The 16,962-nt window shown below is 33.3% G+C and overlaps 1 protein-coding gene across 5 annotated transcripts in view; it reads left to right on the forward strand.

The window, feature by feature from the left end:
- Positions 1 to 16,962, forward strand: part of LOC131683083 (integrator complex subunit 3 homolog) — an 891,455-nt gene that overhangs the window by 651,680 nt on the left and 222,813 nt on the right. For 4 of the 5 annotated variants that reach the window (XM_058964901.1, XM_058964902.1, XM_058964903.1 and 1 more), the window contains 2 exons: positions 15,124 to 15,268; positions 15,332 to 15,463. In XM_058964901.1, the coding sequence (XP_058820884.1) occupies positions 15,124 to 15,268; positions 15,332 to 15,463 (277 nt within the window). Of the gene's footprint in view, positions 1 to 15,123; positions 15,269 to 15,331; positions 15,464 to 16,962 lie in introns of those variants that run through there. The other variant, XM_058964904.1, reaches the window with a different exon arrangement.

Here is a 16,962-nt window from a genome sequence, read left to right on the forward strand (position 1 = left end):
GTTACATCAGCATCCATCGACGGAACAGCATATCATAGTCACATCACGTCAGATTAGAGTAAATTGACTGCATTTTTCGTGCTCGAATTTGCCCTTTCCATATACGTTAAAACGTTCCACGTAGTTGACATTGTATGTAGATGTCTCCAAAAGAACTGCACTAACGTTGACGTTCCGCTGACGAGTAAGTGACGGATTGAGTAAATAGCACTAAATGCACATTTGAATGACGTGTACTCAATCCTAACAAGCCGAAAGCAGCGCCGTCATTTTCCATAGTACACACACATACAAGCAATTTATTCACAAGAGCTATCTGGAAAATTATATAAAATTCGTGTCGGAAGTTTCATATTATTTTTAAAAGGCTTACTGCGCATGTATAACCTTATTAATGATAGAAATGTACTAAGTAATCAGAACGAGCTCACCCGAATATCCATAATCGATCATTTTCTCTGTAGCAACTGGCACACACATTCTATTAAACGAAGTAATATTACTCCTGGGACTTCTCTTGATTTTCTATCTTTTATTAATATTCACAAGAAACTACTCGAACCCACAATTTTCACTTTCATAGGATTCATATCCTACTATTCGCATTGTTAATCACCACCAACACTATCACTAACATAATAAAAAAAAATTCCCGACGTGCGGATGGCGTAGCCCTGCTACTTTCACGCAACAGAGAAACACACCACCACTCAGCAAAAAACAACCTTTCATATCGGCTCTCCAGCTCGAACTGAGGGGCATCAAATGAACAATAGTAACGATAAATTTTGTTGATTAATAATTAGAATAATTAAAAAACTCTCCAAAAAACACAAATTTTGAGTTATTTCGTTAGTAAAACATCATTTAGTACACTTAACTAAAAGATATTTGTACATACACTGATAGGACATTTTCTCAGCTTTCCAATGAAATCTTGTAAATAACGATATAAAGCATATTTTTTAGATTAGAGTCTTTTAAGCACTTACAAGTCGGTTACAGGAAAAGTATAGTAATGAAATTACAAAGAAATGAGAAGAGATAGAAATATGACGTCCAAGAACAAATTATGAATCGTCCTAAAACCCAACTTTTGGATAATAGATATTGCTATAATCATACTTAATTATTTCGAGAAAACTAGCAAAAACCTCCTCAAAAACACTAGCTTTTAACTACTTTACAGCTAATAGGTAATTTAAACTAATTACTTAAAAGATATGAGAACACCATTCAATAGGAAATTTTCTCACCTTTCCAATGGAACTGAAACATTTAAAATACTAAGTATACTTTTAAAGTTCGAGTTATTTTAAGACAAATAAGTTTTTTGCACAAAAAGTTCAATAACTCTGTAACGGTTGAGATTTGATGGTATGTGTAGAACAATTTTTTTCTCCAAATATGGCAGTCTATCACCCCCCGAGAGATTCTTACCCATGAACCAAACACCCTGTATATATATATATATATATATATATATATATATATATATATATATATATATATATATATATATATATATATATATATATATATATATATATATATATATATATATATATATATATATATATATATATATATATATATATATATATATATATATATATATATATATATATATATATATATATATATATATATATATATATATATATATATATATATATATATATATATATATATATATATATATATATATATATATATATATATATATATATATATATTGTTGTTGTGGAGTGCAATCACATAGAAAACTCCGATTCAAACCGATACCGCGATGAATGCACAAACGTGCTCTTATATATATACTTACCAAGTGTAATAAGAATGAAAGACATTTTCATAATGTTATATTGTACGAACCAGCTATTAAATCATAGTTTGTAGAAATGAGAAAGGCACAATTGCACCTCTAGGTGGATTAAAACATTTCTTCTAGTTACTTCAACATAAGCGAATACAGATGGTTGCTTATATTTTGGACTCCATCGGAATGCAAAATACCTAAACTGTAAGGAGTATTTCTCTAGTGCTTTGGTTGTTTAATTATTAACTTCTAATTTATAGTAGGGGAGTCCAGGGTTTGCTGGCGATGGTTTCACTCATCTAGTTTTATGTTTTTAATTTAAGAAGATCGAGTAAAAGTGAATACGTTGCATAAAAGAGCAGACTGTTAGCTGTATTACAGAATTTTAAATATGTGATGCGTGAATCTCGCCAATTTACGACTATACGCACAACGATGCCACCATGTTTTTTTTTTAATAAAACTGCAAATCAATCGATACTTGTTATTATTTTTCAGCCCCAATGCTCCTGCATTTTAATTTCGGCGCGCACTTTGTATTCAAAAGTTAAATTTTCGAAATACTTCAGGTGAAATTCCGAAGTAAACAAACAAACAAAAATGTTTTTCTTGTGGTTACATGTGGTTACATATATGGCCAAGGAAAGTCGTTTTCGCGCGCTATCGCAACATCTAGTCATTAGTGGAATAGCTGTGAACTCGCCCTAAATAACAAAAATGCTGAAATTTACAAACTTCACCTAGGGCAATGAGCCTATTTTCGCCCAAACCATGTAAAACCGTTGGTTAGAGCGGCGTTAGCTTTTCTGTTCAACGTATTGGTTCAAATGGTGATTTTTGATATCATAATGGTTCATAAGAAGAAAGCAAAGATATTGGTACCAATTCATACGCATTGCATCAATTGTATTCCGAGTAATTAATGAAATGGTGAGCCACCCTTCCTAATACGACTAAAATAGACTCTTTACTTTCTCTCTCTCTCTCTCTCTCTCTCTCTATATATATATATATATATATATATATATATATATATATATATATATATATATATATATATATATATATATATATATATATATATATATATATATATATATATATATATATATATATATATATATATATATATATATATATATATATATATATATATATATATATATATATATATATATATATATATATATATATATATATATATATATATATATATATATATATATATATATATATATATATATATATATATCAAAATTTATATGGAAGTTTGTATGGAAAATTGGTTAACTTTGAAAATAAATTCTTGAAAAATCACCTTATCAATTAATTAATCAGAACACTATATATTTATAAAGGTAATCTTCTACTGAACACATTCGCGGAACATTATAAGTTTATGAAAATTCGCTGAGAAAAGTTATTAACTAAAGAAGCAGCATGGCTTCAAAATAAGTGGATTTTATTAGTAACCATAGCAACCCTGTTTGAATAGCTGTATTTGTCATATGCGAGCGGTGGGTGGCAAGTCTAGTTAACACTTGTATAACGATGTAGCTATTCAAACAGGGTTGCTATGGTTACTAATAAAATCCACTTGTTCTGAAGTCATACTGCTTCTTTAGTTAATAACTTTTCTCAACGAGTTTTCATAAACTTGCAATGATCCCCGAATGTGTTCAGTAGAAGAATACCTTTAGAAATATATAGTGTTCTGATTAACCCTCTAGCGCCTGATTTTTTTTTGGCTTGAAAAAACTTTTGGAGGTGGGCTTCGTGATGCGAAAAACGAAAATATTGTTGAAAATTCTTAAAAGTAATGGCGGTTGTCACGGTAAAGATACCCGCATAAATCTGTACCATATGCCAACCATTGTATCAAACGTCGAAAAACCATTTTCAATATGGTTCGTTCAACAATAGATTAACCATTGCTTGGTATAATATCGAACATATATATGTCGTTTTTCCATACTCAACCAAACAAACAACGGGTCGTTAAGAACTGTCACCATACCAAAATATGCGATTTTCCATATACATTTTGACAACATACCATTCATGAACTCTACAGATTATGGTGGCATGCATATTTCAGATCTAGCGATGTATAAAATAGTAGCGCAGAAAAAAATGACTTCCCTTTCACATTTCATTTCTATCGATTGATGAAATTTCATTTTGTTACACGCAATCTTCTGATGAGAGCTTGGTTGAGACTAACTAACGCTTTATCCAACTGAGCTATCGCCGTAATATTGCAAGACGAGGATTTTTGATCATGTTAAGCTACAGGTTTTTGGAGCAGTGTGAACAGATATGCGAATAACAAAGACCACCAGAGCAATATTAACCTCTAGCGCAAAAGTGCAATGTAGTATACAAATCTCCAATATAGGATACACGGAAGGTATTGGAAATGGTAACTAAAATGAGTATGGTAGAATAATAGTTGAATTATAATAGTGGAATGTATCAGTAGTATTCCCAATATGGTGAGTATTATATGAATAGTTAGGAAATGGTTCCGAAGATTTCTGGAATGGTATTTATTTATACGGGTAGACACGTCTACCTTGATCAGGACACATGTTAGTGAACTCGGGTGATTCGTAGTTATACTACCTAAGCTCGACCCTCATTAACAGAAGACAAAGATTATGCCCGTACGATATTAAGCCTGTTCTAATGATCCTGCCACTTCTAGTTTTCCGATCTGTTTACTTCACATCCTTGCTCTCACTTGAGTACTATGGCTCTAATTTTCATAACTTTCCCTACCCAGTAATCTCTAGCTAATTGAATGTCGTTAAAATGTAAAAAACTTAAAAGTAATGGATTTTTCATTAAAGCCTTAAAATAAGTAAGCCGCCTAGAGGCGGTGTTGGGCATCTGGGTGAATAAAATCAAAACCTGGGTGAATCTAGTTACTTCAACATAAGCGAATACAGATGGTTGCTTATATTTTGGACTCCATCAGAACGCAAAATACCTAAACTGTAAGGAGTATTTCTCTAGTGCTTTGGTTGTTTAATTATTAACTTCTAATTTATAGTAGGGGAGTCCAAGGTCTGCTGGCAATGGTTTCACTTATCTAGTTTTATGTTTTTAATTTAAGAAGATCGTGTAAAAGTGAATGCGTTGCATAAAAGAGCGGACTGTTAGCTGTATTACAGAATTTTGAATATGTGATGCGTAAATTTAGAGACATATATATATATATATATATATATATATATATATATATATATATATATATATATATATATATATATATATATATATATATATATATATATATATATATATATATATATATATATATATATATATATATATATATATATATATATATATATATATATATATATATATATATATATATCGAGGTTTTGGAATGAAAAGAAGCAGCTTATTTGTGTTAGCTTTAAGGAATATTATTGTATACATCATTATCAAGACGTTTAAAATTGACACAAAATGAAGTATAAACCTAATGGTACTGTTTGTTGTTGATGATTACAAATGAATAAACGCTTCAACAGGTTAAGCTTGCCATATCTCCCTTTTGCAAACTAAAATATTAAAAAGTGGTGTCTCTACGCGGTTTCCACCCACTGCTAGCTATTCGATGCGGTCTACCCTGTCTTATATCAGGCATACCCCTTCGGACTTCTTCGAACCTAGGGCATTCGAAGACCACGTGTCCCGGTGTCTATTGCACGTTTACATACTCCGGGCAAAGGGGTGACGAAGCGTGGCTAATCTGATGTAGGTACTTTCGGAAGCATCCATGCCCGGATAAAAACTTTTACGATGGTCCTAGTGTGCACCCCTTCCAGCTTCGAGACGTTACTTCAACTCTCGGCTCCTTGACTCGGTTGCGTAGTGGTTCTTGAAATTCAGATTTCGAGTCCCTCGTGCAGCAAAATACTTCCCAGCGGTTGAGAAGTGACATCCTTGTTTGTCCACAGATGGTTGTCCTCTTGGGCTATGGTTGCTTGCTCATACTTATTGCTTCGATTCTGGCTTCTCCGTCCACGTTGTTGACTTTTGTTATTTTATGTTACTGATTTCCTGGATTCTGGCTTATCCTGGAGATGTGACTGCTTGGTTGCTACCTTCAGGCCGTATTAATTGTGGGCCACTGAGGCGCTATTTTCATGCACACAGACCGGGTTTGACTGTTCTGACTGTGGGTTTTATCTTTGGTTTAGGCTGATCCATGTTCAGCCTTTTTTGTCAATACCCGACTCTCAGCTTCATCGGATTTTTCGTTAACCATAGGCTCCTACTTCCTCCGTAGTTTGACCATTCTTCCATTTCCTAGAAACTCTCCATCTTCTTCACCGTCCATTCCAAATCCATTCTTGTCTAACGCGTTGGGTAATGCTCGTGAAAACCTTCTCCACAGGGCACAGACTACTCCTGACTTCTGCTTCACTTTATTACAAAATCTCTTATGTTTAGAAGTTATTATTTTCGTCAATATACGTTATTTTCTTAATTGCTCTACGGTTGATAGCTGTAAATTATTACTGTATAATTTTTTTTTAATTTTCTGTGTAATCTTCATTTTCAACGTGCGACTACGTCTATTTAACTATTTCAATTTCCATTTGTTTACTCTTTTACCATCTGTTGTCATATGTGAAGTTACTTTTGTTTGTAGTTCATTTTAAAATGAAAACCGACTCGATTGGCAATCTTCCTAAACTTCCAACTTTCATCGGTGATTCCTCGCAAAGACAATGTGTTAGTGGTTAGTAAGTTTCCCCCAATTCCTTCTTTTTTCCCATATGTGTTTTTTGTTTTTGTTTTTTGTTCGAGATCTATTGCTTGCTTTGCTCGTTTTTAATAATTTAGAGGTCTTTTGCTTGTTGTATTTTTTTCTTGCTCGTTTTAGGTAAATTTGACGTGTTATTAATTTTCTTTTTGTAATATTGTTCTAAACTCGAGATCTTTTGGATAATGTTTTTTTGTGTTGCTCGAGTTGTGTTTTTTTTTCGTAATTGTATTCTTTTCATAATAATTTATTTTTTTGTTACTATGTTTCAATTGCCGCAAGGTTCTACTGTATCGATTTTGTTGGCTATTTTCGGCAAATTTGAGACTAAGAGAAACGAAAGCAATGAAATTGAAAGACGGATAGGTATTCTAGAGCGAATCAGTTATAAACTTAGAACGGAAAACTAGAACTAGGCAGGCTCATGATTGAAAGGAGCATGCCTAGTTCTAGTTTTCCGTTCTAAGTTTATAACTGATTCGCTCTAGAATACCTATCCGTCTTTCAATTTCATTGCTTTCGTTTCTCTTAGTCTCAAATTTGCCGAAAATAGCCAACAAAATCGATACAATTTCTTTTTTCATATTTTATATATATATATATATATATATATATATATATATATATATATATATATATATATATATATATATATATATATATATATATATATATATATATATATATATATATATATATATATATATATATATATATATATATATATATATATATATATATATATATATATATATATATATATATATATATATATATATATATATATATATATATATATATATATATATATATATATATCTATATTCATACACTGCTGGCCAATAAAATAGGTGTGTTATAGATTATTTTGTTTTCTCTCAATTACACATACCTAGTTACAGCAATCTCAATCACACCTACCGCACACACAAGCCTTGGTATCTATCAAGTTACTAGTGGGTTGTTGGCGCTGATTATATTTGCAATCTTTGTCAAGATGCAAAACAAGACTGCCGCAGGCTTTTTGTGTGGTCAATATAATAGGTGTGTGAAATATATTAACTGGTTATTATTTTACTCAATACCATTATATGTTTAATTTACCCTCTCGTAGGTTGACGGGTTTGACGGTACTGCAAACATCTTCAAGCATATTTGAGCAGACGACTGCTTTGAGATAGTTATTGCATTACGCCTCGATAGTGGTGCCCCGAGGAGACCGAGAGGGCTTATGGGCCTTTTTTATGTTTTGTGTTATTTCATACTCTGCACCAGCCCAAACCAACAGTCAGCTAAGGGTCTGTACGCACTGGCGTGGCCGATTGGCGGGTCGCCGTGGAGTGACTTTTTCTGTGGGCTGTGTTTGCAGACATTGTTCAACAGATTAACGGCAGTCTTTGTGGGCACGTGTGGGTTTTTTCCGCACCGTGTGTCGGGTCTTCATGGAAGTCGGTCAGCAGTACTGTAACAACATTCTACATGCGCTGATTGATTTTTGTGGGGATCTGGCATGCGGTGTGGAGGGGAGCTGTTTTTTTCGTTTGCGAATTTTGCGCATTCTCTGTCCAACCTTAAAAAAATAAAGAAAAAAAATAACAGTAGAACCCTATTAGCTGTGTTGTGTTGTAATAATTGTAGTTTTTGGTACTAGTGTACAGTTGTGTGCTAGTCGTGTGTCTATCTGTGTATGTGGGTCTTCTGAGTATTTGTGACATATGGACCAGGGAATGGAAGCAGAACTGGCTTATATGATCCCTCTCCCAGGTTGTCGGGTTTGACGGTATTGCAAACATCTTCAAGCATATTTGAGCAGACAACTGCTTTAAGATGGTTATTGCATTACGCCTCGATAGTGGTGCATCGAGGAGACCGAGAGGGCTTATGGGCCTTTTTTATGTTTTTTGTTATCTCATACTCTGCACCAGCCCAAACTAACAGTCAGCTAAGAGCCTGTGCACACTGGCGTGGCCGATTGGCGGGTCGCCGTGGAGTGACTTTTTCTGTGGGCTGTGTTTGCAGACATTGTTCAACAGATTAACGGCTGTCTTTTTGAGCACGGCTCGCAGTGGGATTCATTGTGTGTCGATTTATCGGTCGACCTCGTCAACGTGCACAGGCGCATTAAAAAAATAACAGTTGAACCCTATTAGTTGTGTTGTGTTGTAATAATTGTAGTTTTTAGTACTATTGTAAAATTGTTATGTGCTAGTCTATCTGTGTATGTGTTCGTCTGAGTATTTGTGACATATGGGTCAGGGAATGGATGCAGCACTGGCTTATATGATAGAATAGTGGGTAATCCTTCTTTTGATCACTTTTTATCGGTGTTCAATTCGTGCATTCGATTCGACTCATTCGGATTGGATAAATGAAGGTACCATTAATTTACCGACGCGCATAAATCATCCATTCCCGGTCATCATAGCATGAGACACTTTTAACGGAATGCAATTGTCGTTAATAGTAAATATATATCATTTTCTGGCATTTAGACGATTCCAAGTAGTTTTTTTGCATGTTACATGTGTGTTGTTCAAATAATACTCAATAATAATACTAACTCTTCTCTTTATTTCATTTTGTTTTATTTATTTTTGGTCTCATGCGTCACATTCCTATGATGACCCTCTCCGAGTTCATTCATCAAAAAGGGTAACATTGCTGCCAACAATGACTATTCGCTACCATCAGACGTCGCCAGGTTTTAGAAGAATTGAGATGTACTCTCATACTCAATTGAATCAGATAAGTAGGAATGACCAAAAACTGTAACTAGCATATTAAAATGTCATGCTTATTTTAACACATTAAATCTAGAGAGGATTTGGAGTAGGACGTGGGTGACGGTGGGAGATTCTCTTTGGGGTCTTTCTCTTCTGTTCATTACTCGGCCGTTTCAACATTTACTACTCTACTCTTTGCATGATGTTTTAGTAAATACTGTCGGCTTTCGATGTGTACTGGAAAATTTGTGCAGAGTGTTGTAATGACGTCGTGGTGAGCGGAGGAGGGGGTAGGCAAGGAGAGGCTCTCAATGTTGCTTACGTCCTATTGAGAATTTTCTCTAGAAATATTATTTGTATTAACTTATTATTTACAGGTAACACACATATCTCAACACACAACACTTGCCATACACGCGTAAACATTCAAACTCGCAAATATACAAATGCTCGACAGGTGACTGGGCCAAGTGCATTCACTCGTAGGATCTATCATTTCGATGATCGCCTCGATTCTACGAAACCAGTGCACAATTAAGCTGACATAAGCTAGTCTCGTCTGGTGAATGCATGTAACCTGGAAGCCCCAGACACAACAGGACGAGACGGACAGATGACGGAATGGAATCGACGGGGCCTAGTTCAGAGTTTTAGGCATTCTTCAATACACGGCTAGCGACATAAAAAAAGAAAGGATGTGCTATGTGTGGTGGTTGGCTATTCAAGTATTGGTAGAGTTTGAAGTACTAATGTATGTCTTTCATGTGATGATCATAAATTCAGCTGTATCGTGTACCTATCTAATCTATTTCGTCTCTCATATATTGTCCTTTATTTCTTCTTTTCGAGTACTATACTCACATTCTCCACCCGCCTTCAGTTGGGTCAGCAAAGATGGTGATAGTGAACGTCTTAACACTCACACATTCTCAAACGCGGTCTCAAGCGGGAACCTACATAAATGCCCTCGCGCACGCTATTACGAATCGATCACGTCCGGAAGTCTATCCTTGATCCTAGAAGCCTAGGTCCATGCCTTCAGCTGGACCAATTAAGAAAATACGCCCATACCTATTAGACAACACGTCTCATGGCGACATGACCGAGAACCCTATCGATATAAACGATCCCACTCTCTGCCAGAATTCTAACCGCGCACCGAAAATTTAATATCAGACTCACGATTCGCGCGACCATTCAAGAACACACGTTACAATATCACGTCAGCGCACAAACGTTAGAGCCCCTCGCGATTTTCCAAGCAACCTACGCCCACGAACTCGCAAACATGATTACACCCCGGCGATAAGGTGAAAATCTCAGCACTCATAAACTTAGCAACACGATCTCAAGCGTCAACCTACAAACTCCCGCGCTCGCGCCATCATGAATCGGGATCGTCCGGAAGACTCTATCCTCGGTACCAACAATCTAGGTCCTTGTTAATTAATAAGAAAATAATAAAATTGAAAAATAACTCCCATATCCACTAAACAAAACGTTCCATGGCGACATGACCGGAAACTCTAGTGATATGAGGTAACTCTCTCCCTGTAAGAATGTGATCCGTACACCGAAAGCTAAAGATCAGCATGGCGGTTCGCGAATATATGAATGGCCGCAGGGTTTCAAAATCGAATTTATACACGCGAAATCACATACACGCGAGCACACGCGACAAACACGTCAACATACGAACGCTTTAGCCCTTCGCGATCATCTACGCACACCTATGCCCGCGATCGCGTAAACTTGATAACACTCTGGCAATTGTATGAACGTTTTAGTAGTTACGAAGTTACAAACGTGGTCTCAAACGCGAACCCGCAAACGCGCGCGATCATGAATCGGGCACGTCCGGAAATCTTTAGCCTTCATTCTAGCAATTTAGGTCCATACATTCAGTTGGACCAATCAAAAAAAAATAAAGCTCATATCCACTAGACCACGCGTTCTACGGCGACATGAATGGGAATTCTAATGATATGTAAGAACCCACTTTCTTCTGGAATCTGAACCGTACACAAAAAATTAAGTATCAGATTCACGGTCCGCGCGCGATCATTCTAGAACACACGCGAATACGCGAAAGGCACACGGTTATGAAATAGAATTTATACACGCGAAGTTCATACACGTTAGCACACGCGACATACAAACGCGATCGAGCACGTTAACGTACAAATGTTCGAGCCCTTCGCGATGATACACGCGATCGCGAGTCTCTACGCCCGCACATGCCTGAACCGTACAATGAATATCACATTCAGAATCACGGCCCGCTACAATTGGCCTATTGCAGTGTTTTATTGGGCGACATTGCCTGGCTCGTCTGCAAATTGTATTATGTGATTCTGACGGGGAGCCCTTCCGAGAACCTAGCTCTACAGCTCCAGTAGGACAACTCTCGAAAAAAAAATACCATTATATGTTTAATTTGGTAAAGTTTGTATTCTGCGTGCTAATAAATGTATTTAAATGCTGAATAAGTCAAAGTTTTGTTATAGAATGGGTCGAGCATCTCACTGTACTCAAGTGGAACAAGTTTTGCTAAGAAATTTTGTTAAAGAAGATAAGACGCACAAATAAATCGCGAATACACTTTGGTATTCCGAAAACTTCTTTACAAATGCCTTAAAACCTTTGAAAAAGAAACACGCAAAAAACCCAAGAAAACATCTACAACGGCTGACCATTGTATTGCATTATTAGCGAAATCTGATCCATTCGCGTTATCCAGGACTATTACAGCACAAATTGGAGATGTGGTAAATCCGAGAACAATTCGCCGTAGGCTTTAAAACTCCAATCTTCCAGAAAGAATTGCCAAAAAGCAGTGGCGTAGGCAGAAATTTGGTTTGGAGGGGGTTTTGATGAAAATCGCAATTTTTTTGAAAAAATGCTAAAATTTAATATGAGTTTGATAAATTATTGAAAACTCAAAAACATAAGTAGTCTAACAGATGTCATTCCAGTCTACAAACAAGAAGGATCAACATGGAACAGTTTTCAAACCTCTATAGATTATTTTCTTGTATAATATGTCAATGAAGTCAAAAATTACGATCTTTTGAAGTGGGATAAATGATCTAAAAAATTTTCAACGTTCAAGATCACCTAATATAATAATCCTTGACTTTGAAGGTATGACAACCTCGGGAAGTTATCAACATAAAACAGCGCCTGCTTTGATATAGGAATTTTAGTGATTAATTCTCATAGAGGTAATTATGGTGAATTAATTTTTCAAAAATATTAAGAGACATGGTGCCTTCAGTAAAGTTTTTGATAATGTCATTTCAAACAATTTTGTTGAAAATATGAAGGCTACATGAATTCCACATATAGTGATTTAAATGGACTGGGCCTGCTATATTTCTTCTTAGTGAAGAAAAATTTAGGTGAAAACTATTTTTTTCTGCGCTACGGATAAAATTGTTTGAAACAATCATTGCGAGTTGAGAACACAAAACCTATAACTAAATTATGGATGGATGGAACTGAAACTTGCGTTTCGACTTTATCTCATCAGAATCCGACATGGTGGGCGGACTAAGCTAGCGCCGAATTGATGCTAGCTCCTGAAAATGGAATCACTCTTTGTGTTTTTGAGTCCTTTTAATATCTGGAAATTATTTGTTTTAAATCCAGTTCCCTTATTTTTTTTGTAAGCTTCAATGGCACCTTGAACGCAATGTGAATTTATTATTTGATTACCGCAGAAGAGATTTATCAAATACAGTAATTTCAGAATAGCTTGTTGTAAAGGTTTTCTACTACTATATTTCGATACTCTGAATATGATATTTATGTCTTTGACAAAGTTCTTTGAAATAGCACTTTCGAAAACTTTGCTGGAGACATTAAGTTTCGACCCAAATTTGCTTGAAGAGTAATTCTTCTCTATAATTACTTCTAGGAGGATTAATCGTCAAAATTATTCTATCAGTAGATAAACAGTTTTCCGTTTTGAAATTCTTCAATGTTACTTAACATCGAAATTTGGCAGTTTCGAATGAATGTGATCGTAACCGTTAAAAATTTATCGAGCATTAATTTTACTTTTCTGCATTAGTCAACCTCACAACTTGCAGTACTAGTACGTAGCACACAAAATTTTAGTACGCCATTCATTGCATCCTGCTAAGAGGCTATTCATATAGTTGATAATACAACAAAAATCCCATGCTCATAAAACCGATCCTGACCCGCTAGAGACAAAATTACATCAGCTTTCAACTAGTTTCTGAAATGTTATTCTTGTTGTTAACCATATTGAATTTTTGTCCAAAACTCTACAAATCTAAAAAAAATACATTTTCAGCAAATGTTGAAATGTATGCAAGTTTGCGGTAAACAAGCTTATGTTTTATATGCAATCAACCTATTCAAATTTAGATTCCCATTCGAAAAATAGTCTCTAATCCATATTTTGAAGCATCTTTCCAAAAATGAGCTCATAATAATTCAGACAGTTATTTTATTTTACATTGAAGTAATTTGACAACTATGGGATTTTGGCTAAGAGATGAGTTACAAGATCCGCTTCCAACAATTTTCCAAAAGTTCTCATGACGCTTTAAAAACAGTTCTCAATGTAGTGATCAGAGAATATTTTTCCAAAAAATATTTTGTGGAATATTAAATTAAATTCGTCAGTATCAATGGCGACATATCCTTCGGAGGGACGAATCAAAGATAAACCTGTTTTCCCCCGATGCACAACGAAACGTTAGACGTCCAAAGTGCAAAAAGTTTGATCTGCGACACACGCAAAATATGGTAAAGCACGGAGGCGAGAACAATGAGGTTTGGGGCTACTTTTCATGGAATGGCGCTAGTCCTATTTTTCGCAACACTACTATAATGGCAAGATTCGAATGCAAGGCTAAAGGATGGACATCCTAAAGGATATCATGCAGTCCTATGCCAAAGATAATGTGCCTTTATGTGGCAGTTTCAGCAAGATATTGATCGAAAACACACATCGAAGTATGTAAAGGAATGATTTCGGGATAATAAAGTGACTATAATTTCGGACCCTACCAATCTCCTGTCATTAATCCCGTAGAAAATCTACGGAATGTACTTAAAAAGAAGTTATCCGGTCAAAATTTCAGAAATAAGGGTCGTTTGTGGGAAGCAGCTAAAAAGGAATGGTACACTATGCCAACGGAAACTTATCAGCGTTTGAATGATGCCAAAGCGAATGGATAAAATTTGGTTGAATAAGGGAGGTTACACAGGCTACTAGTCGATAAAAATATTAAAGTCTTAAAATCATTGGATTTGAAAATTTTTAATACAATGGATACTATACACCTATTTCATTGACCAGCAGTATATATATATATATATATATATATATATATATATATATATATATATATATATATATATATATATATATATATATATATATATATATATATATATATATATATATATATATATATATATATATATATATATATATATATATATATATATATATATATATGTGTGTATATATATATATATATATATATATATATATATATATATATATATATATATATATATATATATATATATATATATATATATATATATATATATATATATATATATATATATATATATATATATATATATATATATATATATATATATATATATATATATATATATATATATATATATATATATATATATATATATATATATATATATATATATATATATATATATATATATATATATATATATATCTATATCTATATATGTATATGTGTGTGTGTCTTTTTATTTTACAGGTGCTGGTGTGAAGAATATGAAGGCAAGCTTTCAGAAATAATCGCTGGATTACTCACATCAAAATATCCCTCAAGCTCTCCAAATAAACGTAAACGACCATTAAAATTATCATCAATGCAAAATTGTTCGCCATCTTCCGATCAGGTTTTTTGGGCTCTGTATTTAATCATAATTAAATAATTGTCGTCTTTTTTATTGATTTTTTAGATACTCCATCATTTAGAACACTTCCGTCGAAGCTGCAGACACGGTAATGGTACAGGGACAGGACTTTACGTGCAAAATGAAATGCAGCGATCTCTACAGCAAGCCTTCACCCATAGTACGGATGGCCAGAAGGTAAGTTCACATTGCCCTATTCCTCAAGCATTTTGGTCTGAAAACCATTCCAGTAGGCATTTAAAACTCTTTATGATTGGAATTTAGGTTATAAACAGTTTGATTGATAACGCGTATATATATATATATATATATATATATATATATATATATATATATATATATATATATATATATATATATATATATATATATATATATATATATATATATATATATATATATATATATATATATATATATATATATATATATACATACATATATATATATATATATATATATATATATATATATATATATATATATATATATATATATATATATATATATATATATATATATATATATATATATATATATATATATATATATATATATATATATATATATATATAGGGTAAGGTGGGGCAAATCCGACCTAGTCAATGGTTTTGGCTGTAAAATGCTCATTTTACATCGGATCAAGTCGTTTTATATATCAAATTAAAGGTCAACTTTCTATATAAAGCATTTCATTTGGATCTTGGAATATCTTGTGATACAAGCGTTTTACAAAAATGTTCATTTTTGCTGTTTTCAAAAATGGTGGGGTAAACCCGACCCCCTATGATTTTGGTTGATTTAGTGCAGCTATTATCCAAATTTTATGGTTTTTCAATGATAAATCAATGAATGTTGTGTTATTAAATTGTAACATGAAGAAAATGGAGTTCAATGTCAATCTTGGAATGCTAAAATCACGAGCAGTAGCGCGTAATGATATTCCCATTTGCATCGGAGCAATTGCTCGACGAATACTATAATCATCAAGTCTTTCGTTCGTAATTATGAACCATTTGGCATAAAAATAATAAATAATAACAATAAAAATATATTCCAATCTGAAAAATAAAAATTTTCTTAGAAAAAAAGCGGTCGGATTTACCCTACTATTTAGTGGTCGGATTTGACCCATCGTGTCATTTTTTATTACGATGCAATTAAAAAAAAAAGGTTGAAAAAGGTTGAACCAAATTCTTCTATGCACTTTGTAGGACTTTAATCAAAGAATTTAAATCCACTTACATTTATTATGCAATCACTTTAACAATCTGTCAATGATGCACAAAAGTCAAATCAAAAGTTCTAAAAACACACCTTTTGTCGTTTGAGCATCTCAATGTAGACTGATGAAATGCTGTCATATCACCATTATGATTATTTTCGATGCTCTACACGACAACATTGATATTAGTTCGCGTAGTGCTTCTGATTTTCGCTAACAGAGGGGGGTCGGGTTTACCCAACGGTCGGATTTGCCCCACCTTACCCTATATATATATATATATATATATATATATATATATATATATATATATATATATATATATATATATATATATATATATATATATATATATATATATATATATATATATATATATATTATATATATATATATATATATATATATATATATATATATATATATATATATATATATATATATATATATA

The sequence above is a fragment of the Topomyia yanbarensis genome, chromosome 2 (assembly GCF_030247195.1).
Source record: "Topomyia yanbarensis strain Yona2022 chromosome 2, ASM3024719v1, whole genome shotgun sequence".
Lineage (NCBI taxonomy): Eukaryota > Metazoa > Arthropoda > Insecta > Diptera > Culicidae > Topomyia > Topomyia yanbarensis.